A 25,429-nucleotide genomic window follows, 5' to 3' on the forward strand; every position below is an offset into this window, starting at 1 on the left:
ATCTACTCTTGACGAGTATGCACGTAAACCCCGTCGTGACTCACGAGTGAACATTAACATTGGTCTAACTGCAAGTAGCCTAACCGTCTCTGTGTATTCGCTCTGCTGCCGTCTCTCAGTTTCTCTTTGTCGTGTTGTTTGATGAACCTTAATGGAACTCACTGCTCTTGAATGGCTAACTTTTGCAACTTTGTAAGGACTAACTTTTTTTTTGTTTTTTGTAATGACTAGCTTTTGCATCTTTTGTAAGGATTAATCTAATTTATTCAGGGAAGACCAATTTACATTTATTTATTAAATTTCTTTAGTATTTCTTACCTCAATACTAATGTTAGACCTACCTGAAAAAAAATCTTTAAAAACAAAAATGCACTGCATAATCAAAGATTTAGATAAGAATGTATAACAAGAGTCATCTATATGGGGGGAATTACCCCATTTTCAGAAATAATCAATTCCCTGAATGAATGTCTGTAAAATTCCCAATAAATAATTCTATATGATAAAAAGAAGGCTTCAAACAGGTCTGTATCTGTGATTAGATCGGCAGATACTGCTTCCCGTGATCTGCGATCAACTCCAAAAATCCTGATCCGAGCACCCTTATTATTTAAAAAGGATGGCATTGGCATATACAGTAGCTTATTTTATTTTTTGGATCTGATGTATTTGCTTCGTTAACTACATCAGATGTTCATAATAATAACAGGAAGAAAAAAAACCTGCCATAGTTTTGTCCTTTGTGACAGTAGCCAGTTTTGGTGTAACAAGTTTTACATATAGATCCCAATTATTAAATGTAATCAGTGTGTTAAGAGGCTGCATCCCATTAAGCTGATCTGATGTGTGTTGGTCTGCCTAACCCCTCTTTTTGGAATCATTTTATTTAACTTACACTTTGTGGTTCTTCAAGACCTTGACTCTAGCCTATTTCTACAGTTTCTTCTCAATACAGTTCATTTAGAGTTAGTTTCATTTCTACAAATGGTCCAAACTCTGCAAGATTATAGATAAAAGATTCCCATTTCCCTGCCATTCTGTGATTGGCAATCGGCAGATCACGATCTTGGTGATCGGCCCCAAAAATGCTGAAATTGTGAGAGGAAAAAAAGTTATAAAAAAACTGACATACTTTACCTTACATAATTCTGCCTGGTTTAGTGACTAATGCTGTAATTTTAAGCAAGTAAATAAAGAAGTGTCCAGTGTAATCAGGATACTATAGGCTATAAACACTGCGAGGCTGGTTGCTGTTTTTGAACAAGATTACGTATAAGTTTACAACATTCTGTTGTGCAAAACAAGGCAAGATCTGAGTGTATGTGTGTGTGTGTAAGTATGTGCGTCCCACATTACAGGCTGTCAATTTTCTGCACGGCCAGAGGCTAAACCCAAGACTTAATACCAAATCACCCACTGAATTCTGCCTATTGTTTCGGCAGATTACAGCGTGCGTCATTTGTCAAGGATTGTGCACTTTTCCAATGAGCAGTGACCGGCTAGAGACGCACTCGCCAATAAACACTAACACAAACATATGCGATTAACTCATATGAGGTACGTCAGGACATTAAGATCAGACTGGTATTTTAATATGGGTCACGACCAAAAAGGCTAATTCGACAGGAATGTCCGGGTCTCAAAAGCAACATTGTTCATGACTGCATCCTACTGCAGTCGCGGTCAGCATATTTATAAGGCAAAGATGTTCAAAACAAACACATCGAAAATTCAATGAGACAAAAGTAGGAAGTGCTAAATTGCACGATCGTGTTCTCTGTTCCTGTTTTTAGTCTATTTATGTGCTTTCATAATCCACTTTATGTCTATTCTTAATCAGCTTACGGGTGTTTTTAAACACGGTTTCTGAACATTTTGTCTCTCGGGGGCTACTGAAAGTTATTATGGAAGCTCCATCAGGCCACACAAAGGCTAAAGAGAGAAATCAGGGTGCTAGAGAAGCTGACAGCACAGCACACTAGTAATTGCTGACTGAGGAAGATCTGCTTCAGCTTTCAGGATCAGAAACGGCTCATGCGTCACCGAATGCGTCTGTGGTAGTGCTCAAGCGTGACATGGAGCCAAAAATTTAGAGGTGAAGAAAAAAAACAACAACAACAACAACAGAAGAATGGAACGAAGATGCAGGGAGAGAAAGAAAAAGCGTTTACTGATTAACGATCGACTGAGTGACGATCGAGACTGGTGCAAGCACAAGGCCAGTGAAAGAGAAGGAGCGATTAATAAATAAATGATTGGTTAGAGGTCGCCATTAAACTATAAATGGCTCATAATAGTCTGCCTTTCAATGTCAGATAGATGCAGAACAGACTGCTGTGTGCAAACACACATTATAGCCTACAGTTCAATAAACTGCAACTTTTCATTGTACCCAGTTATGCAATTCATATAGTACATAAATGAGCCTTCTTCCTTTTCAGAAATTCTAGACAGCACGATTTATCTTAGTGTTACAAATGCAATCAATAAACGAGAAGAAGATTTATTTTTTAAAACATTATTCTTATCGGCCAGGAACACATTAAAATGAAACGGCAGGAAACAGGAAAACTCTGTAAAGATGTCAAATTAAAGTAAATACATTACTGAATTGTACCAAAACAGCTGTTTGGCCGACTGACTAAAAGTCATATGTTAGCGCAGCAATAGTCAATGTGTAACTACTGATAAAACACTAAAAAGATGCAAACATTGCCTTTACAGCCATGCAGCAAATGGGTGACCTGTTAAGTCCATGTAATATAAAAAATGTATGTTTCCTATGAAATACTAGGAATCAGAATGTTGTGCAGTAAACAGGGTATGTAATCGAGGATCCATTTTCTCCTAAAAAAAAAAAAAGGAGGGGGCGAGAAAACTGCACTTGTCAGAACTACTGTGATGAGTGAAAATACAGTGTTTAGGAAAGACTATAAAAAGCAAACTACTTGACAATAATGTCATAATTAATGATATTAACATGACATTAATATGCATAATTGTACCGTACTTGATTATGATTTGCATTATTACTCAGTTTCAGGCCTAGTGTCCTCAAATGTACTGACACAAAGTCTTTTTTGACTGCTGACAGTTTGAGACTCTCAATGCTTAGTACTGGAGAACAATATACCACATACACCGACAACTGAAAAGCACTGATGGTAATATGAAATATGTCTTGAGCAGCAAATCAGCATATTAGAATGATTTCTGGAGGATCATGTGACACTAAAGACTGGAGTAATGATGATGAAAATTTCGATTTACTGTCACAGGAATAAATGGCATTCTAAAATACAGCATACAATAGAAAAATAGTTCTTTAAAATGTAATCATGTTTCCAATATTAGTTTTTATTGTATTTTTTTCTCTCAAATAAATGCAGCATTGGTAAGCATTAGAAACTTTCAAAAACATATACCGACCCGCAGTATGTGAAATGGTAAAAAATTATGTTACCACAGACAATAAATTGTTGTCATCACATGACCTCATCACATTTTATGTTTAATTCATTAATTTACTGAGTTACTTTTTAGCTGCATGGTTAAATGAGTAATGAAAGCCAAATTGAATGAAACCCCATTGCTGATATTAGCTTTTATTCATCACACTTCAATGGATGACAGCAACTCCATTTCTTCTGCCACAGTTACACCATCCATTTTTGTCACGCTAAATGGGTTGAGCGTCAGAAAGTGATTGAAAATGACCATCATAGAGATGTATCAGAGAAATGGGCCGTTATCCTCACCACACAAAAGCAGTGCACAAGTGAATAAACGGAGAACAAATAAGAGAAACAGATTATCTGACTAGATATTTAACCTGACACTAGCTCGCTCTGATTTTCACTAACATCTTAAAACAAGAAATAAAGCTCTGAAAGAGGATGAATCCTTTGAAAATCCTCAGATACGAAGGAAGTGCTAGTGGCAGGATCTTTACAAAATGGTGATGCTTCAGCACAGCAATTAGCAAGCAACAAATGTGGCAAACAACGCCAAGATGGCACTCTCTCACATTTTTACACCTTGACCCGTGTGAAAGAACAAACTCGGTCAGCATAATCTGCCCTGGCATTTTTCTTCAGGTAAAATATTACTTTAAAGCAGCACTAGGTAACTTTTCAACCTTCATAAAATATTTTTTAAGACTCTTGTTCTTGTGATGATAAATGGACTTACAATAGGTTGAATGACACGTCTGCCATAGCCTGATGGGGTCTGTATCGTTTTTAATCGTACTTTTAAACTTCGGGTTTCGGGTAGTAACCCGAGAACAAAAAGAACTACAAAATTCGACTGCTTTACGGCATATACGTCACTTCCACCAACACACACACTTCCTTACATTCAGACATGCGAGCCCAACTTTGTTCGTCGGATAATATAGTCATTTCCGAAGCAGCACAGACACATAAGAAAGAAAAGGTTTTGTTGGAGGAAAGCAATAAGAGGAAACGAAAAAGTGATGGGATTAAAGGCAGGACGAGGATCAAAATGTGACCAGCGTTTTCTCGTCGGCGTGAGCTGAAGGAGGCGTGCCCGACCGATGCTGTCATGCTTGTTACGGTGAGCTACCACTCAAACATTGAACTGAAGTATCATATAGATTCTCTAAAACGGTAACCAATAGACTACTATAATGACGCTGGCTTGTAAGCGTGAGCATCGTGATTATTTGGCGTTTGAAAAAAATAAAACCCATGAAATTATATTCATATGACATGCTGAAACATACGCCACTGACTGTACCTGGGATGAAGACATTTCACACGCGACGCCAGAAGAACTCGAAATCCTCTTGCAGTGTTCAGGGGAACTGTTAGTGCTGCACCGACCCGCGGGACGCTTTTATGAAGTTATTTGGCCCGCACCGCACCACTGTATATATTTTTACAACCCGCCGCGCACCCGCGACCATTAAATAGACATACGGGGTCCGCGGGTTATGAGACGACCCGCTCATCACTAGTTCAGGGCTATCAGGGTTGTCATGTCAACAAATGCACGCGCGATGGCATGCCCTGTTGTAGGATTACAGAGCTTACGACAGTAGTTGAGGACATTATTTTTTCCAAACTGTAGGGGGACCCCGAGAGGAAAAGTAGCCAAGTGGGGCTTTAATGGAAGAAAAAGTAAAAAGGATCAACATTATATTTGTGAGGTCCAAAATTACCTTGCTACACCTGCCAAGAGCGGGTGAACTGAGAAAAATTGTCAAGTAATGAACATGTAAAAACAAAAAAAGATTGATAGTTATTGGAACTATACTTATATGGAGCGCCTCACTCTTGGTGTGAGGTATAGGAAGCATAAGAGCAAAAAAAAGAGCTGATAATACAACAAGTCAGCTAATAAACACATTCCATTCTGTTCCCATATCAGTTTGAGGAAGAAAGGTTGCTGTGCTTTAGCAGAATCATCACATATATCCTGATCCCGGTTTCCTTTCTCAGTCCGAAAACCCGAAAAGGAAACCCGACCCTTTTACACACAAACTCTATATAGGTACTATCACCAAACAGTTTTATTAATCAGGAAATTAGAGGTATAATTAACATATAGCTCAAATAAAATAAGCAAGTAAATAAATGAATAACTGAATGAGTGCGGACAACAAAGAAAAAAAATGCACTGATGGAAAATTTTTGCAAAACCATGATTAGTAAAGAGAAATGTCGACAGAAAAAGTCTGAAAAGGAGTTGAAGGCAAAAGGAAGAAACAGACAGCATGAGCGAGAGAGGAAGGAGGAGAAGAGTGGAGTCAGAGCCCTTGCCTAATCTTGTGGTGGTCACACTTCCTTCATTCTGCCTTTGAGTTTCCTGTTCTTATTGTGTAGGTGTGAGAAACCAGCTATGGGCAACACATAGATATATACGTAGATGCAAAAGCATCCGAGTAGAGACAGACAGAGGCCTCACTGTGAGAGAAACTTGTGGCGAGTGTCTTCGGTTCCAGTAGCACCTCGGTGTGAGAAAGGAGACACGCAGAAACTTCCTTTACACAAATCTCAGGCCCTGTTTGCACTACACTCGTAAAAATAAAGGTTCTTAAACGTTTGTTTTTTTTGGCAGGGTGTATCGTTCCATGAAGAACATTTAATATCTAATTAACCTTTCCATTGCACAAAATGGTTCTTTAAAGAACCTTTCACAAAACGTTTATTTGGGGAAACCAAAAATGGTTCTTCAATGGCATCAGTGAAACCCCATTTTTAGTTCTTCCTGGCACCTTTATTTTTAAGGGTGCAGTGCAGTGTAGTATAGTTTTTTGTTTTAAAACGCTTAACTTTTGCTACAGGTACACCTGGCATCCACACTACTACAGAGCTTTCAATGCTCGAAAACGAAGACTTTGGGAAATGCTGCAGACCCCGTTTTTGTTTAAAAACTCAGAGGTTGCGTTTTAGATGGACCAAAGCGCAGACTTTTGAAAACGAAGGCGTGGTTGCCCACATTCGCTCTCTGTTTGGGTCTTCTGGCTCATTGTGTATCCTTCCCTGATTCGTCAAGCCCCTATCATATGACTATTACGGTACCAGAAGACAACAGTAACAGGCCTTGACAAGTGTTTAAGCAATAACATGGAGATGGAACTGAAAGATTTGCAGAAACAAAAATGTTTGTTTTTCTTTTTTAGCAGTCATTTTGCAGTTTAAATCTGCATTTTATAATACTGCAGCTGCCTGCATATGCAAGAGGCAAGCTATTATTCAAGCAATATGTAACTTTTTGCACTCTGCGTCATGTAGTGTGGACGGAGATATGAAACGCAGTGGAAATGAGTATCATTTTCATTTTAAAACGATGTGTTAAAATGAAAACACACTGAGTGGACATAGCCTTGGCTTTTAGAGCTGCCCCCGACAAAAGATTTTTTTAGTAGACTAGTCACACGTTTATGACATTCATTTAAAAAACACAGAAAATGGTTTCAGGGATGCGAACAATATTATGCTAGCATTGTTATACACAGAGGTGGGTAGAGTAGCCAAAATCTTTACTCAAGTAAAAGTACAAGTACTTACGGAAATATTTACTCAAGTAAAAGTAAAAGTAACAATCGTAATAGTTACTTGAGTAAGAGTAAAAAAGTATTAGATGAAAAAACTACTCAAGTACTTAGTTACTAGTTACTTTCGATCTGATTGATAAGATCCAAAAACCCTGAATTTCAGACTACTTAGAGAGCTTTCACACACCTCCATATATATATGTGTGTGTGTGTGTGTGTGTTTAATGGTTAAACAGTGTAAATTAATGGTGTGCTGGGCTAACCACAGCTCTTTTTAAAACATACTTTGTTCTTATATTTTTATAAGTATATGCATTCTTAAAAATACAGTCCCATTTTTAAATGTATGTATATACTGCAGACTGTTGTCTGTCCGGATATGTGTATAAATGCAAGATGTCACATTAGGCTACTCAATTTGTTTCGTTTTTAGCCTGATCTCATCAGTACCTATGGCAACGTTTATGCAAACCACAAAGTATGTACCAATATGTACATATTGCGACAGTTTCAAAGTGAAATGTCCACTGGGTGGCGCTAAAAGCTTATTTTTTTTCCAGAACAGATTTGCGTGAATCTGACATGTTTTGTTACGTTGTGTTTTTAACGTACACCCACACTAAACCTACCCGAAAGTGTTAACAACAGCAAATGTGACAAAAATAAAATTGTGTCCATGTATTTTTAGCTTGTGTTTTTGAACTCGTCTTTGAGCTCTTTTATCATGACTCGTTCTTCATGGGGTTCGTTCTCAAGCTTTTCGCATTGCAAATACAAATCTGTATCAGCTGAGCTATCGAGCAAGTCTGGTGAATCAGAAAAGCAGAACATGGAGCTGTGACGCAAAATTCAAAATGTTTTAGTTTACAAACCAGACTAAAAAAATGTTTTTCTGCCTATAGTGTTCATTTCTGTTGGAATTCCTGCAGTTTGTATTGGTGCGTATTTTGTGGTTTGCAAAAACATTGTCACAGGTACATTTTGCCAATGAGGTTGCTCGTTTTGTGAGAAAAAAAAGATATGTAAATGTGCAGATGTGAACGTTTGTTTGTGGACGTGTGTTCGGAGGATTCAAACGATTTGTCAATGCTTGCACAAGGGCGCATATGAGGAAAACACTCGGACAGTGTGTGAAATAGTATTACAATAAAGGAAAAGTGCCCATAGTTACCAAATACCATTAATAGTGTTCAAATATAGGCATCATTGTTACACTTACCGCTGTTTTTTCAGGTTGGAGCTGGAATTATTGTATGCTGAGATGTCAGTTCGTTTTGGTGAACACAGCATGCATTAAATTATGAAACTGTTCTTTTTGACATCTTGGACTGAAAACAGGCTGAACTTGAGGCCACGTACGGGTGATCTGCCTTAGCTCACACACATCTCCCTCTGCTTCGGCCATCATCTTCTGACTAAACGCGCGCTAATTTTATGCGGGTGACAATATCCACCTCTCGCGAAGCAGACTCTCCAACGTTTCGCGAGACTTGCGAACAAGTCATAACTTATTTTAAAATATATAATTAATTATCACCATTGACAGTAGCGGAGGAACGCCACCGAATGTAACGAAGTAAAAGTACAGTTTTTTCACAAGAAATGTACTTGAGTAAAAGTAAAAGTACCCATTTTTAAATATACTCTAAAAGTACAAGTTACCCAAAAAATTTACTCAAGTAAATGTAACGAAGTAAATGTAATTCGTTACTACCCACCTCTGGTTATACATTACTGAGAAATACTGAACCATAATATCAAGCCTTTAAAATGTAAATTACTTGTACTAGTACTTGCCACAGCACACCGGGAAATGTAATGATTAAGGATAATGTGTTGGAGAGTAAAAAGCTCTTCTAATAACTTATTGGTACATTTTCCAAGTCAGTATCAGCTGCAAAGATGAAGTTGCCAATGCTGACAATCCATCTCTACGGTATCGTGGATGCCCCGATCAGGACCGTAACCACCATAGACATTGAGGGGGGACAATCTATCACTTAATGCCATTGTGGGGACGCTATTCTTTCCGGTGAAATCAAAAAACAAAATGCTCACAAACGTGTCCATGCTCTTAATATAAGATCATTGAACATCTTTGATATGAGGGCGGATTAGAACCCGATTTACAAAACTTCTACCACCAGACCACTAAGAAATTCAAACTTTATCAGTGGATCTATTTATTCACTAACGGGAAGAAGCTCAAGAATAACAATATATTTGACGCAAATAGTCCCAAAATGATTATTTTTCAACTAGAATTAGACCTAGAATTTCATAGAAGTACTGTTCTGTTTCTTTAATGCTTAATAAGAATAAAAAATTGGTCCCACCCAATGTTCAAGACATGGTTACGGCCTTGGCACCAATAGAAAAATGCACAATTCATACAGAATCAGAGAAAATTTGGTTTTCATTGTTTTTTAGTTTGAAAAGTAGACATTTCAAGCTTTCTATGTACATGTTTCTCTGCATCAGTGCTGCATCATCACAGAAGCTGATCATTTGCATGTTTTAAAGCCATGCCATTTTAAATATTCAAAAAGGCTAATTCGTGGCTTTCGAGAATTGATGTCGTATCGACCACATTTTAATTTAACCAAAAATGACTCCAGCCCCATTTCAAATATTCAAAGACTATTTGTACATGATCTAGAAACTTTGTGGCAATTTCTTTGGCTTTGCATTTGACTGTCCAGGTGGTTCATTTACCAGCCTGAAAACATTCATATCTGTGAGGTCCAAAATTAGCTTGCCACACCTGCCAAGAGCAGGAAAACAAAGAATAACATCCAGCCATAAATATTTCTGGATCTGACACAATGACCCTTCCATAAGAAAGAAAAAAAGTTTAATGAGACAAATAAACACAGATAAACAAAAATGAATATTTTCTTTATTATATTTGTGGAAAACAGCAGCATTGGTCATTCACAGGTCAAACTATCCCTTAAAAGGTTAGTTCCCCCAAAAATGTAATTTATGTCATTAATGACTCACCCTAACATCGTTCCACACCCGTAAGACGTTCACCGTTCATCTTCAGAAACACAGTTTAAGATATTTTATATTTAGTCCGAGAGCTTTTCTGTTCCTCCAATGAAAGTGTATGCACACTGTACAGTCCATATCCAGAAAGGTAATAAAAACATCATCAAATTAGTCCATATGTGACATCATAGTTACTTCACTTCTATTCCGTGTTTGTTTTCAATCTGCAAACAAAGATTCAAACAGTCATGAATCAGCTTTTTGATTCCCAACCGTTCAAATCTTTGTTTGCGGAAAAGCTCTCGGACTAAATATAAAATATCTTAAACTGTGATTGGAGATTAACAGAGGTCTAATGGGTGTGGAACGACATTAGGGTTAGTCATTTACGACATAAATTTAATTTTTGGGTGAACTAACCCTTTAAGGGGTAATGTAAGTATAATATATTGCAATATTTTGTAAAACAAACAAGCTCTACAAACTCAGAGAACTGTTTGTAAACACAAGTACAAATGCTTCAATTATTAATAGAATGTCACTTTATTAGAGAAGTTGAATGTCCTTTATTTTTATTTGCTCATGTTGCAACTAAATGACAAGTAATTTGTTTTATTTGTAATTTACTCAGCAATGCCTAATTTCTCTCACATTTGGCCCTTGGAGACTGTTTGACCCTGCATATCTGTTAAGTTAACAGTTCACAAATACATGAGACATTTAGTTGGGAAACAGCCTCCATCACTAGAAAATATAACAAACAGGAAGTAGATAGTAGTGACAGGTGACACTGAATCAGAGAGTTGCTGTCCAGAGGGTTTCAGCTTCCTTCTACTTCTGGCCTTACTAAATGTCAGTACAGAACAAAAATGACACGAGTTATGGGAACACAGTTAAGCATATTCCACATAATAAAGTCCTTTCAGTATCACCCTGAAGTCTTCCTCAGAAACACACTCAATAACAACCCAACCTCAGGGCAACGAGACCGCTACGGTCTTACCATAACTCACATGTACAGACACATGTACAGACACAGACACACACACACACACAGGTTTGTTTCACTATATTAGCGAGGACATTACATAGACTTCCACTGATTTTATATCAGGTTAATGATACTTTTTATCCCCTAACCCAACCCCTACCCCTAAACCTACCCATCCCAGAAACATGTGCAAAACAACAGATTTAAATAAAAACCTGTTTAGGCCGATTTATAAGCCTTTTTAACTAGTGAGGAGGACCGGTCCAATGTCCTCTCTAGTGAGTCATTTTCATATTTTACTATATAAGTATTGCCAAACAAGGAACACACACACACACACGTAAAATCAAAATGATCAGAGTTTGTAAATGTCCAAAGAATGAAAAAGCAAAAGCATAGAGAAAGATGCATGCAAATGAACACAGTGAGTGCAGAGATGAGAAAGGCACAAGTCATGCCTTTGCTGCCTTCCTGAACATGCAGTTTGCGTCAGCACCGCTCTGCGTGTGTTCCTGTTGCCTGCTGACTCTGGGTGCGTGTTTGCATGTTTTTCTATCACAAGAGAGAACAAGGAAAAAAGCTAAACTTACAGAACAAACAGACAAATATGGAATGAAAAACATTTCACGCCCTTGTTTATGGAAATATACTCCAGTTGCCACTGCAAGTCATGCTGTCATCAGGGAATGTTGTCCAAAGCCTTGTGACCCTAATATTTTTTTTTTAATGAGACTATGGTGGACTCCGTGGACTTCGGCCCCTGAAGGACGGTCCGGGTTCATAAGTTTAATTCGGATATAAACACATGTCTACAGTAGCGATCAAAAATAGAGTAACTCATTTTTAGACTTGGCACTTCAAATGACCATTGTATCATTTACATTGTTGCACCACCAGGTGGTGACAAGTGACTGTTAAAAAATGCATTTGTCATTGAATCAATCCTTCAAGTATTGATGAGCGAGTCATTGAATAATTAGTTTAAATAGATTATTTTAAATAATTAATTCAGTATAATTAAACATTTTAAATAGACTGCGTCAGTTAACATTTTGTCAGAACCTCTAGTAAATTACATGTTTATTTGTTTATTTGTGTGATCCTCAATTTATCCAAAATCATGTAGCTTTATTTATAAGTTAAATTAATCAATCCGGTGCACTTTGAGAGTTCAAAATTAAGAGCTCCAAACCATGTTCAGTGTGCAAATTGAACAACGAAAACAAAAAGGAAAAAAAGTCAATGATTAGACACTTTATCAAGCCGTTTTGTTTTGGCCTGATTTTGTTTAAAATGACGTCATGCCAGTTCGTTCTTCGGTTTCGCTTAAAGTATATCGGGCCTTTAGTGCTGATTGGTCAAGAGTTATTTAATAAAGTAGTTTAAGTAATATGCACCTTGTAACCAGGTTATTATTTTACTAGCCTGGTGGATTGAGACTCCACCGTGTGCCAGTCACTATGCATTATTTCCTATTCGCTAAGATATTCACAGTTTCAAGCCTGTGCGCTCTCTAAACTGTCCGGGTGCTGCACTGCCGCCTTCTTTGTTCAGACAACATCACGTTAACAACAAACATTTAGAAAAATTTCACAAAAGAAATTTGTGAATCGATACGAATCGGTAGAAGTTAGAATCACAATTTATCAATTTTTTTCGTACATTAGTCATTAGTAATCATACTAACACAATTAATAAATTCCAGAGAAACATTAATCTGTGCTAAAAAATTCCAGATGCCTAATAGTTTACTTGTCCTACCGACAAGAACCAGGAAATGCTTAACATCATTCCCTGATAACCTCAAAAACACAGTAAACAAATCCTCCCACATGACAAACAAGTGGACACTCACATTTGGTGGTGTGTACGCAGAAAAAATAGGGAATTTAAACAAAGTAAGTGAAAATGCAAATGTCTAAAATGCAAAACCAACCAAGACCAAAGCATTGAGAGCATCCAGCAGGAAGAGGCAGCGCTGAGAAAATAGAGGCAGTAATGGACTGAGATAGTAAACGTGTGTGTGTGTGTGTGTGTGTGTGTGTGTGTGTGTGTGTGTGTGTGTGTGTGTGTGTGTGTGTGTGTTTGCGGGACTTAATCAATCTCACCGTTGTCTTAGGATGGAGCCAAGGGGAGCACCAAGGATGTCTGGTTATAATCACCTGTCAGTCGTTTACACATGCAGACAATTTACAGGATACAAGCACTCAGACACCACGTGACGTCACAGAGCAAATGTGCACTAGCACCCATAATTAAAGCCTATTTTAAAGAGCTTGTTGCTCTTAATTCAACAGCCCACATCTAGAAGCAAAGTAAAAGTTATTTGGAAAAAAGATATAGAGGTCAAGTACAAGCAATTTCCTAATTAAAACAGCAATATAATGGAAAAAAGGAGCCCAGCTGAGATTGCTTTTCCATTATATTATTTTTCCATTGCCGAGGTGCTGTGTGTGTAAATGTTATTTTTCTAGACCACTTCCTCCTATTGGGAACTCAAACTGCTGAATTCCAGCTTTCTGTGATAAGAGCTTTACAATATCTTATATCCACATGGCAATATCCCTGACAACAGAAAAAGTACAATACAGTTATTTTTAGAGGAGGATGGTATTTTCAAAAGTGCTTGCTAACACAAGAATCACTATTACTACTGCTCAAACATCGTTCAAACCCCTAACACCAAGTATTAAACATCTGCAACACATCCCCAACTACATAGATGATATCTTGGTGGTATGGCTTGGTAAAGACAATATAATACTATAATATTATAATATTACTTTTCTAAGCGAGATCAGACTTGCAATTTATAGTGGCAAGATTAAACGGGCGGCGGGAAAACAATAGACTTACATTGAGGCTTTTTGACTTAGTAACCATATACAAACCTGCTAAAAATGAATAAAATCTCCATGGCAACCACCCAGATCACCCTAGCATCATAGTGGCGGGTCTCGGGCCTGGCACGCGCCACTTATTTTCTTCATAAAATGTAGAAATGTAGCATGAGCTTTGGATTTTGCAAGTGTGGCCTTACTCAACAAAACACATGAACCCACAACATATATGAAAACGAAACCGGTGGAGCGGAACATCATTCATTTGGGACAAAATTTTAACTAGACTATGTTAGAGGAACTGGGCGCCTGTTTAATGTAGAGACTTAATCCATCAGTGCAGACAGGTGTCTAAATAGTCTCTAGTGAATTGCCCTTTCCGCCTAAAATGAGATAATAGAGCCATCAGCTAATGAATTATGTGTGAGAGATAAACACACACACACACATACACACACAAACCTGATTGGCAACAGCAATACTGTGACTGTGTTGTGAGCCATCACTGATAGCGCCCTATCCATCTAGGTCAAGGAGACTCTAGGGATAGTTCACCCAAAAATTTGAATTATCTATCATTATTTACTTACCCTCATGACGTTCTAAACTGTATGACCTTCTTTCTTCTGCAGAACCCAAAAGATGATATTTTGAAAAATGTCAAAGCATTTTTTGCCCATACAAAAGTCAGTGAGGTCTGTTATTTTGGATCATTTCATGGGCAAAAGCTGTTCTTCAAAATATCTTCTCACAGAAAAACAAAAGACATACAGGTTTGGAAAAAGAAAATAATGCCTTTTTTGGGGGGTGAACCATCCCTTTAATTGCACAAACAAAATGTTCCGTTTCTACGTTTAGCCTGTCAAATGTTCACCGCAGACTAAGATCATTGTGACACCAGAGAGTCTGTAACATTATCAATTAGTGATAAAAGAGCGAGGAAAGGAGAAAAGGTGAGATTTACAGGGCGAACTATAAGGGCATGAGGAGAGAATTAGAAGATGAGAAGGTGAAAACATGCACAAAACAATCATGCTAATGCTAATCGTGCTGATGCAGATGTGATTTAATGGACCACACCAATCAATCACTCTACAAAAAGAGGACAACGCATGAGTTTGAGCATGCAGATGTCAAGCTGACTAACCAGCCCCCAGTAAATCCCCAATCAATGTCGAACTCAGCTGCAGGATATTGCGCAAGTATGATGCAAATCCAAAAACGCTAGTTTGGAGTTATGACATTTTGTTCAGCACTTAAACTAAGTTTCCTTCCACTTTTCCCCTTTTCTGGTCTTACCAAAGTGATTCCCTGTGATTACAAAACACGAAGTGACCTCAGAATGCTCTCCCAATTCCTTAAATAAGTCATGGCTCTTTTCACTCACAAATCTTGTCCTCTACCCCTTAATAATTGACTAAAGAGCCATCGTAAACATACACAAGCTAATAAAGTTTATTAAAAACAGCTGTACAAGTTTCAAATTAGACAGACACTCTTCCTGCTGTTTCACTCTTGAATCCTTCCTCTACGCATTAGTTTCCCATTCCTCCATTTCATTCTTCTTCCCTCTATGTCCATTGCTTGCTTCCTAAATGTTACACATGTTAATACACGTGTTTTTTACTCTTACCTGCATTGCTATTAAGCCACATTTTCTTATACTTAAAGCTTAAAAACTTACAACAAAGTCTGGTAATGTCCCGTAGCACATAGGTTGTATAGAAAAAACACTAAACTGAAGATTGTGAGATGAGCACAAAGATGTTACATCATAGACATACAAACGAAAATATGCCAAGCATTGGTTGGTTAAAATAGAACACAAGAAGGATGGAACAATAACAAACTAGGGTATGACTTTATTTTACAGTGTCCATGTCCAATAACACTATATTATGCAGATTTACAAGCAACTAACCCTAAACCAATATGTTGTTAATTAATATTACTCTACTTAAAGCTGCCCAAAATGGTGAGTTGGTGACAACGAAGCAACTTACAGACTGTAAGTTGCTTCGTTGTCACCAACTCACCATTTTGGTTTGAAACCTGTAACTTCAGTTAGTGGCGGAATGGTCAAGGCTCCTCAGCGCGGATGAATCTAATGTTGGAGTATGTGTGGCTGTCAGTCCCAGCCATTTAATAACAATAATGAATAATACATATAAATATTTAAAGGCTAAAAGCTGTTTAAAAGTAAATGTATTATAAAAAATAAGCAACTCTCAATGCACACCTAATAATAACAATCATTTTAATATTTCTTTTATTATTAGTGTTAGTAGTTATATCTCAATTGAGATGGTAAATGCTCATGTAGTGACACCTGAGCAGCTCTAGAGATGAGGTTTATATGTTCAAATCCTCATTATAGTGACACGGCAGAGGCTAAAAAGATTTCTGTTGTGTGTGTGTGTGTGTGTGTGTGTGTGTGTGTGTGTGTGTGGCAAATAAACCACGCATCTGCGCTCACAGAGACGCAGAACATGCAGGATTAATATTTAAATAGTCTTTTGAGGTTTAATATTCACAGACACTAGAATATATCCTGCTACAGTCTGGAGATAAACACGGAAGCAAATGAAAGCAGCTGCCTATTAGTGGGAATTCAGTACTAGTACCGGTACTACATAAATGCTGGTATCATCATCACGTTTTCAAAATTTCAGTACCGACTTGGTACCGAAGTACTTTTGGAGAGGGGGAGAGAGACGCACACCGGACGCGAAGCTCAGCGGCGCGGTGCCGCGCAGTGCCATGTCTCGGGTATCTCACACCGGACGCGCACATTATATAGGTGCAAGCTCAATTTTGAATCGACTTCTGACAGAAGAGCTGCACGATGGGTGTATCTTGTAGCACAGGGTGAAATCAGTATGTACATTCACGATTTGAGGGAAATACAATTTTAACTTAAAACCTTGAAATGGCGCTCTGTGGCGCAGCAGGATTTAGAACAACTTCCTGAGTTGCCGCGGACAGGCGCTGAATGCCGCCAACGGTGTGCGTACACTCATTGAAAACAATGTGTTTGAATTTTAGAGACGTGGAGTGGTGCCGAGCTTCACGTCGGGTGTGCGACCCCCTTTACTCTGTACACAGACGTGACGTAATGACACAAAGACGAATGGCAGAAAGCTTGTATTTCCCATGGACACCTACCAGTACCACTCAAATTATAACATATTACAAGCTTACCGCTGTGGATCGGGCTAAGTTAAGGAGATAGATTAGAACACTGACTGGTTATGTACTTGCTTAAATTTATTTTGGACAATGTTTAACCCCAAAAAAAGGTACGGACTGCAGCTTTAAATGTATAATTACACTGAAACAAGGGCACTTTAAAATATAGTGCAACCCAAAGTAGTTTGTCCACCTGGAAAAAAATTGGCAGACAAAATAATTGAAGTGCAAAAATAAGAAAAAACAAATATTAATAAACGAGATCAATTACTGTGTAAACTTTGATGTAACTTGGTTTTAGCATTTCAATAACCAAAAAAATGGAAAACAAAACACAGATGGGGGATTTTGTAAAACCAGCACACACCCCTGAGCCAGCATGATCCCCCTACACCAGACAGCCTCCACAATAACCGAACCACAAGACCGGCCGAATCAGAATTTACCTAACAGAAACAAGCAGAGGTACTATTTAGATCTATGAGGTCTTGGGTCTAAAATATCTTCATAAATAGAAATTATGATAAATACAACCATTATAGAGTGGTAGCAAGCTTTAATTTACCCAAGGCTAATATGAAAGCACAGAAGGGCCGATGACACCTACATAGAACGCCTCTTTCACAGCTTTACAGAGCTATGAATGTGTGTCAATCAATACGCACTAAGTTTGCTGTGCATGGCTTGCTCTGTAGTGGGCCGATGAACAACTGCTCCCTACGCACTAAAGTCACGCTATTTAATCTTATTACAATACAATAACTATGCAACAATCACTGCTCTCCTTCAAGCTCCTTTTCAAGGCAAACGTTCACATTTCAGCAACAAAACCAAGCCTTGAGAAGAGAAATCTAGGTTAAAAGGTTCATCCAAAAATAAAACTATTTCACCATTTACATGCATCTTTTCTCTATTTAATAAATGTGAATGGTGACCAAATTGAAACACCCTTTGTGTTCCGCCGAATAAAGAAAGCCATAAAGGTTTGGTACAATCAGTTTGAGGTTGAACCTGATACATTTTATATTCACTTAAGGCCTCTAAACTGTCAGCATGATCAAAACTTTGCTATAAAAAAACTGTAGCACACAATCTAATGAGCATGCCTTGCCCTCTGACTGTGATATGAATTTTTGCTTTTAATGGTTTTTAAGTAAATGCAAGAACTTGTATTAGTTATATTTTAGGATGAACAGTTACGAGACTGAAGTTAGATAAACAGTTATTGAACTTAAGCAAAAATTGATTCTGGATTGTTTTAACCAAAATAAGTTATGGACTGCAGCTTTAAGCAACTGAATGCAACTTGCATTGGCATATCAGTAACATTGTTTCGTCTCTAGATACACACCAGTAATACTTTTTTCTAATGCATGTTTATCAAATTGAAACCCGTGGTCCGTTCTTCGTACCTCGCTTAATACATCTGAGATGATTTAAAAGATCCCAGATCTTCTAATTGTGAACTGATCTCTGGCTAATTTGGTTCTTTAAAGAATTTGCGGATTGGATTAAAATCTAGATTAAATTGTCTGAGATTACTGCACGTTCTTGTGTTCCCTGAAGAGGGCAGATGCATCGATACTCGAAACCACGATCAGCAATGCAGCAATTGGCTAGCGGCAAGACAGCAACGTAATGACATCATATAATTTGTAAAAAGCTGTGCACCTTGCGAAAAACTTGACAAATTAAAAAGAATAACAAAACAAATTTATGAACCTTTATAAGGAAACAGCCAAGCGGCCGAAACAACCTAAAAATTATAATAGATAAATGAAATGTGAATTGTTTATGATGATGACATGATTTACATGATTCCCTATTATTTATATTCTTGATTTTATACATTTGCACATGTGTTGCATTTTTATTTCAATGTTGTAATTAGCAATTCATTTACTTTTTAATTAAATTGTGTGTAAGACTCCAATAAAATTAAAAAGCAATTATTCTATCAAAAATATATATCAAGTGGCTATACGTCTATAATATTATACACAACATTATAATATAATTTTTATATCATTATTATTTTAAATTATTATTGCCCCTGGTTCAGTAAAGAACTCTTGTGATAAAGTAGCAGTGGCTGGAACAAATTTTAACTATCAACGCCGCTTTAAAAGATTCAATCTAATCCTGTTTACATGAAATAAGCCTGCTCCCAAGCAGGATTAAGTTTACAGACCTGTTGCTATGACAGAGTCCAGGATGAGCTTCGAAGAAACAAACAATCCGAGATCATTCATGCCAAACCGTCAACAATCAAATCCAGCTAACGGAGTTAGCGACATAAGAAGAACGGACCCCAGGCCTAATGTGTTTTGTCCTCAAGATTAAAACTACAGAGCTTTGGTCATGAAACTAAGCATTTATATATCTATGTAAATTACATTAATTTACATTACAAGCTACCAGAATTTCAGCTTACGTTTTGTCCATAAAAAACAACATTTGCACCAAAATGTGCATTTTTGCTTAGTTTGGACCTCTAGATAAAATGTAGGTGTTTTTCTTTCATAAGTGTGAGCTCCATATTCTCCTATATTATAGTAGGAGCAAACTATTTTGACTAAAGGTTCCACAAACTGTTCCAAATTGGATTTGGACAATTATTTCAGATGCTTTACAGGGGAGTCGTGTGCATGCATAGTTTAAGTTCTGACTGTGTCATGTCAAGTCAACATCAAAACAGGGTAACCTGAATGAAACAACTCTGTTAAAGTCCTAAATGTAGCCTATAGATACACGGAAGGCAGAAACCCCATGGGTTTCCTCTCCTCCTGATGGTGTGAGCCGTGACATGTAAGCAGAACTGAAGGCACAACTGAGAGGATTGCTGGGTTACTCATCAAACTCAGCGCACGTACATGGTCGCCCACGACTCGACTATCCATCTACACTGCGCCTATAGGGCCTATTCTGCACACAGAGACATGGAGAGGTGTTAAAATGACATTTAGTCACATTAGAACCCACTGTTTGCTGCAAAAGGAAACGTCGTGGCATTTTCTGAAAGTTGAGGAAGTGAGGGTGTAGTGATGAGCAGGAATTTCTCGCACTGGGTGCGACAGACTTTTCGGTTTCGGACAGTGGAGAGGAAATAATGAACAGTGCTCGTTCACATGCATGCTACATTATAGCAGCATGTCGTAGTTAGTGCTTGTTATTGTATATATGAAAATGGTGATTATTATTAGTATGACCAGCCGCGGCGAGCGCTGCAAAGAATATCAGTCACAACTTGAGTCCTCAAACAACAAGATAACATCAGATCGCGGCAGATAAATAACACGAGCTGTTAAAGCAACTACATGCTGCACTCCCACGCATAACTTCAAGATTTCAGTTACAATTGCTTTTCTCGGGTGTACAATTATGTAGAGTTATGGTGTAGCGTTCTGGTCAGTCACCCCACCCTGGGTGAAGTACGTAAGATGTCCAGTGATCATGTTTTAAGAGCATTTTCTTCGAGTGCCGATGCATATCCTGTCGGTTACACAGATCTAACGAGTACCCCTCTCAAATAGACTGGTTTCCCACGACATCCCTCCAGCCTTTGAGGCTTGACGAGACTGTACATCATAGGATGGGTTCTGAGAATATGATATCGTGACTTTAAAAATCAGAAGTCAGAGCAGCAATTGAACCTGCGCTGAAAACTGCCTCTTACCTGGTCCCCGCCTTGTCCCCCATCTCCGCAGGCCTTTTCCCTTTAATAAGGGGGAGATGCTTTGTAATAGGTATTTAACTGAGCCGAGACTTCGAATAAAGCGTCCCTCCTTTCCTCAATCACTGCCACTCTCGCAGGCGTTCGCAGGGTAGTTTCCGCAGCCCAGAGACGGAAGCCTCTCGCCCCACTCCGCTCGCTGCCGCTTCAGACACCAAGCGACTGGGCTTTGGCCTCCGAGTTTGATGAGCACCGCGAGTAGCCAATCACGAGCGAAGAAACATCTATCGTCATCCGTCGGTTCACGAAGGCCTCCCTCTTTGCCCCAGGGACTACCAATCAGAAATGTCGTTTAGAAATAACGTGTGATGCTAGTACAGTAACGAGGAAAAACTAAAACATTTACATATTTACGTGTATCGTATGGCGTACACAAGGGTCTGTTCCGCGTTCTTTGGAGAAAGTACGAAAATACGTTTGAAATATAATTGACAAGATTTGGAAGCTTTTGCGTTTTCATCTAAATGTCAACCGTAGCCTATGTTATCTCTGAACGGATACCATTAAAATGTCAAAAAGATGAGGCGAATGCCATTAAACAGGAGATAGCAACAGACTGTGAAGAACTGATATACTGCACCTGGGAACTTAAGTTGGGATAGTTATTTTTTTCCAGGACAAGCTAATATAGTTAATTTGCGACTGCATATGACTCCCATTTAATTTCAGTATGTCAGTAATGTCATTATCGAAAAAAAAAACCCATGATGACATTATGTAACGCAACCACGAACCCAAACATGTATAATAAAGTAGAGGCTCGCGCCATCTAGCGACTTAAAGATACAACATACATGAATCAGGATTTATTTTTTGTTTTTGTGGTCATGAAAATTGTATATATAATCTTATTAAGACAATACTGCGAGCTATATATAACAACAACTAATATGAATATGCCTTTTATGCCTGTTCTATGCCTACATCAGACTACAAGAGCCAGAATTGCATCTTACGTTTTGGCCACATAAATAACAACATCTGCACCATATTACATATTTCTGCAGTTTGGACCTCTGGATAAAATTGAGGTGTTTTATCTTCATGATTGTGAGCTCTACATTCTCCTATAGTATAGTAGGCCTAGGCCAAAAAGTGTTATTTATATGGTACAAAATATGCAAAATAATTAAATTATTATAATTAAACTGTTTTGTCTAAAGGTGCATAACATACATATATGAATAAGGAAATGTAGTTTGTGACCAAATTGGAAGTTAGGGATTTATAATCTAACCTTTGATCATTTAAGGACCTTGGTGGGCCATAAGAACCTTAATACACAGCCCATTATCCCTGAACTAAATGCTCTAATGCCATGTCTAAGCTTAAACATATTGCACCTGAGGCCATTATTTGCATTTTATTTAGTTTAAAACTATTACTTATTTTGAATAAATAAGTTTATATAAGTTGGTTCAAACACTTTTTCTCGAAAAGAAGAAGAAAAAGAAATCATGTATTCTATGCACAGATTTTAGTATTACTGGGTGCCAGTGCAAAAGTAATCACTGTAACTTTTACCCTTTAGATACTTGTAGTTAAGGATCTGTGGCCTAAATCATTCCTTCACCCATTGAGCTGGGGAATTCTCTATTCTAGATATTGTTTAGGAATCCACATTCATTAAGGCCCATATATCATGTTCTTTGTCTAAATACAGACATACACAACAAATACAAATGCTTCAATTTAATTGCAAACCTCAAACATATAAAATGAAAATCATAGATACAGATAAGTACAGATTTATCATCAGCATTGTTTCTTACTTTATATTCAACAAAAATAAGGATCAAACTAGGAATGCACCATAAATTGGCCAATATGTTTTGTGTTTCAGTATTATCAGGGTTTTTCTCCCCAATGCTAACTTTATACATTTTAAACCCATATTTCAATAGTGTTAATAGTCCTTGTAGTTCATATTGTAACATTTTGACCACATTTTACACAATTCAGTATTCCAGTATTGGTGCATTCCTAAATCACACAACAGTTAATATATAGGAAAGAAAATATAAATATCTTTCCTATATTGATCTTGTATGTGCTAATATCTTATATAGTATAGTAAACAACATTTAGCACACACCCCTGCAACAGGACTAACTGACGTGCTGGTGGCAACTGCTCTTTTGCACAGATTTTTTTCCTAAACTGGACAAGGAAGAGGAAGCTTGAAACGGTTCAGCATGAAATGTCTGATATCGGTGCACAGTATACAAAACTGTGACACGTTTCCACATGCAACATATTACAATCATAAACAATATCTACTCAGTGTCAACCATATACAGGAGCTACACACTCAGGAACCTCTTAAACAAAAAGAAAAATATAGGACAGGGATTTACATATACAGAAAGGGTACTTGTTTAAAGGCCTTTTGTTATACAATTGGTAAAAGGATACAAACATGGGCTAGGAAGACACTGGGCTACCATGATGAAGTTAGAGCTTCACATGTGTACATGCACTCACACACACACAAAGCTGGAGGTAAGAAACTGTGGTAGTTAGGGCACGTTTACAGTTAGGGTACGTTTACACGACAACACAAGTTTTTCCTTTGCGTTTTTCGCGTACAGGAAACAACGTGTTCAAAATGATCCCGTTCACATGGATCTGCGAAAACAACTAAACATGCTGTTTTACGGATGCCAGGCCAGTAGTTGGCGATGTCACTTTGTAAAGAAACATCAAGCGTCTATAGACTGAACACATAATACGCAATTTTGTAGTTTACGCAGAGATGATAACGTTATCCTTTTCAAAAACTTGCACTTTGAATCTCGTTTTCAAATGTTTCAAAGCGGCGTTGTCGTGTAAATGGCCAAAACGCATAAAAAGTTTACCGTTTTTAGTTGAAAACGGTGTCGTGTAAACGCTCCTAGTCTCTCGCCAACAGTATGAAAAAAATTCCACCTCTATTAAAACAACATCTGGCTATGAAAGACCACCAGTGTATTCCATATCTACTGTACTTCAATGGGGAGAAATAGTTATTATAGTCATAATTGATCAAACGCACAGAAATGACAGTCTATTCATCATCATCATATTCATCGTCATCCTCTTCCTCGTCTTCCTCCTCCTCGTCATCATCTTCATCATCCATATTACTCTTCGCCATGGGTTTTGGAGCCATACAATTCCCCATCATTCCCATGGCCATGGGCATAGACACACTCCCAACCTTGCCCTTTGTCTTGTAGTCCGCAACATCCTGCACAAAAATAAATAAATAATTGTTATATTGCAAAACACTGAAATTGTGATATGTTGCATGGTGGGAAAATATTGAAGCATCTAGAACGAGACTTGCCTTTTGATACTTGTCCTTCAGCTTATTGGCCTTTATCAGGTAAGGTTGTTTGTTGGAATCTGTGAGGCTGTTCCACTGTTCGCCAAGTTTTTTGGCCACGTCTCCGATACCCAGGCTGGGATACTGAGCCTTGATTTGTGGACGATGATCCGAGCAGAATAAGAAAAATCCAGAGCTGTTGATCATAAAAGGTTTATTCGTCAAAAATTGTAAGATGATGGTATAAGATGATGATAAAGATCGATATGCTTTGAATAAAATAATTGTAATACATTTTTTTAATTTTAATAAAAATAATACTTTAATCACCAGCTAGCTGTCATTTAAACCCCTACATAATAATTAAAACACCATAATATTAGAATATATTTGACAGGATAGCAATTGAAATCCTAGCAGCATCAAATCAACAAAACACCCTTCATAATAACTGCATATAGACAATGTGTGTTATATCTACTCACGGTGGTCTCTTGGGTGCATTGGGATCCTTCTTTTTGCCTCTCTTTCCAGGCATGTAGTGCATCATCTCTTGATCATAACGCACCTTATCTTGTTTGGCCATGTCATCGAATCTGGATTTCTCTTTATCGGACATCGCCTACACAACAAATCAAGAGAATTTTACACAGAGAATATGAGAGTACCTCTGCATTGCTTTATTTAAATCATTTGAGTCAAATAATATTAAAACATTTTATTGCAAATCTAACCTTCCATCTTCCAGAGCATCTTTTGGAGAATTCTGAAAAGCTGACTGGAATCTCAGGGCTTTTCTTCTTGTGCTCCTCTCGGCATGTCTGGACGAAGTAGGCATAAGCAGACATCTTGCCCTTGGGCTTCCTGGGGTCCCCTTTAGCCATTTTCGTTAAATGAGAGGGGCTTAAGTCCGCTAAAGTCTTTTCTTGTTCCTTTATTTTTTTTAATCTAAAATAGTAGAAATAAAGGGTATTAAAACAATGGTAAATAAGAATATTACATTTACTGCTATTAAAAACTGGTCAAAACACAAAACAACTCATCCTCACTCATTGTGCTTTTGTATTTTATATGGTACAACATTTCTAAATCCAGTGGGGCGCAGGGCTTATTAAACTAAGATGATGCACAAAGGGAATTCCAGACCCGTCCTTCTTTCGTGGGGGATGTGAACTGATTATTAATGAGACTGATTTGTGTTCACTGCCCGTTTTTGGGTAATATAATGGGTCGCCACCACCACATTCTTTGTGGCTATTGTGCATTTATAATTGAAAACACATTTTATTGTTTGTTGTTATTATTAGCACCAAAAAAAGTTGTGAACTCTGTTGCAGACACAAATTACCTT

The 25,429-nt window shown here is 37.7% G+C and overlaps 2 protein-coding genes across 2 annotated transcripts in view; both read right to left on the bottom strand.

Annotated features, from left to right (window-relative positions):
* arrb2b (arrestin, beta 2b) overlaps nt 1–20,940 on the bottom strand; it is a 50,273-nt gene extending 29,333 nt beyond the window's left edge. Inside the window, exon 1 of the mRNA XM_067443135.1 lies at nt 20,715–20,940. Within this exon, the coding sequence (XP_067299236.1) occupies nt 20,715–20,737 (23 nt within the window). The 5' untranslated portion in view covers nt 20,738–20,940. The remainder of the gene's footprint in view (nt 1–20,714) is intronic.
* A 1,508-nt stretch (nt 20,941–22,448) lies between these two features.
* hmgb3a (high mobility group box 3a) lies at nt 22,449–25,048 on the bottom strand. The gene is made up of 4 exons (XM_067443405.1): nt 24,813–25,048; nt 24,564–24,700; nt 24,100–24,274; nt 22,449–24,000 (listed from the first exon to the last, which is right to left on the bottom strand). The coding sequence occupies exons 1-4, from the start codon at nt 24,960–24,962 to the stop codon at nt 23,818–23,820; spliced, it is 645 nt and encodes a 214-aa protein (XP_067299506.1). The 5' UTR covers nt 24,963–25,048; the 3' UTR covers nt 22,449–23,817.
* Nucleotides 25,049–25,429: the final 381 nt, after the last annotated feature.

Source organism: Pseudorasbora parva, chromosome 1 (assembly GCF_024679245.1).
Source record: "Pseudorasbora parva isolate DD20220531a chromosome 1, ASM2467924v1, whole genome shotgun sequence".
Lineage (NCBI taxonomy): Eukaryota > Metazoa > Chordata > Actinopteri > Cypriniformes > Gobionidae > Pseudorasbora > Pseudorasbora parva.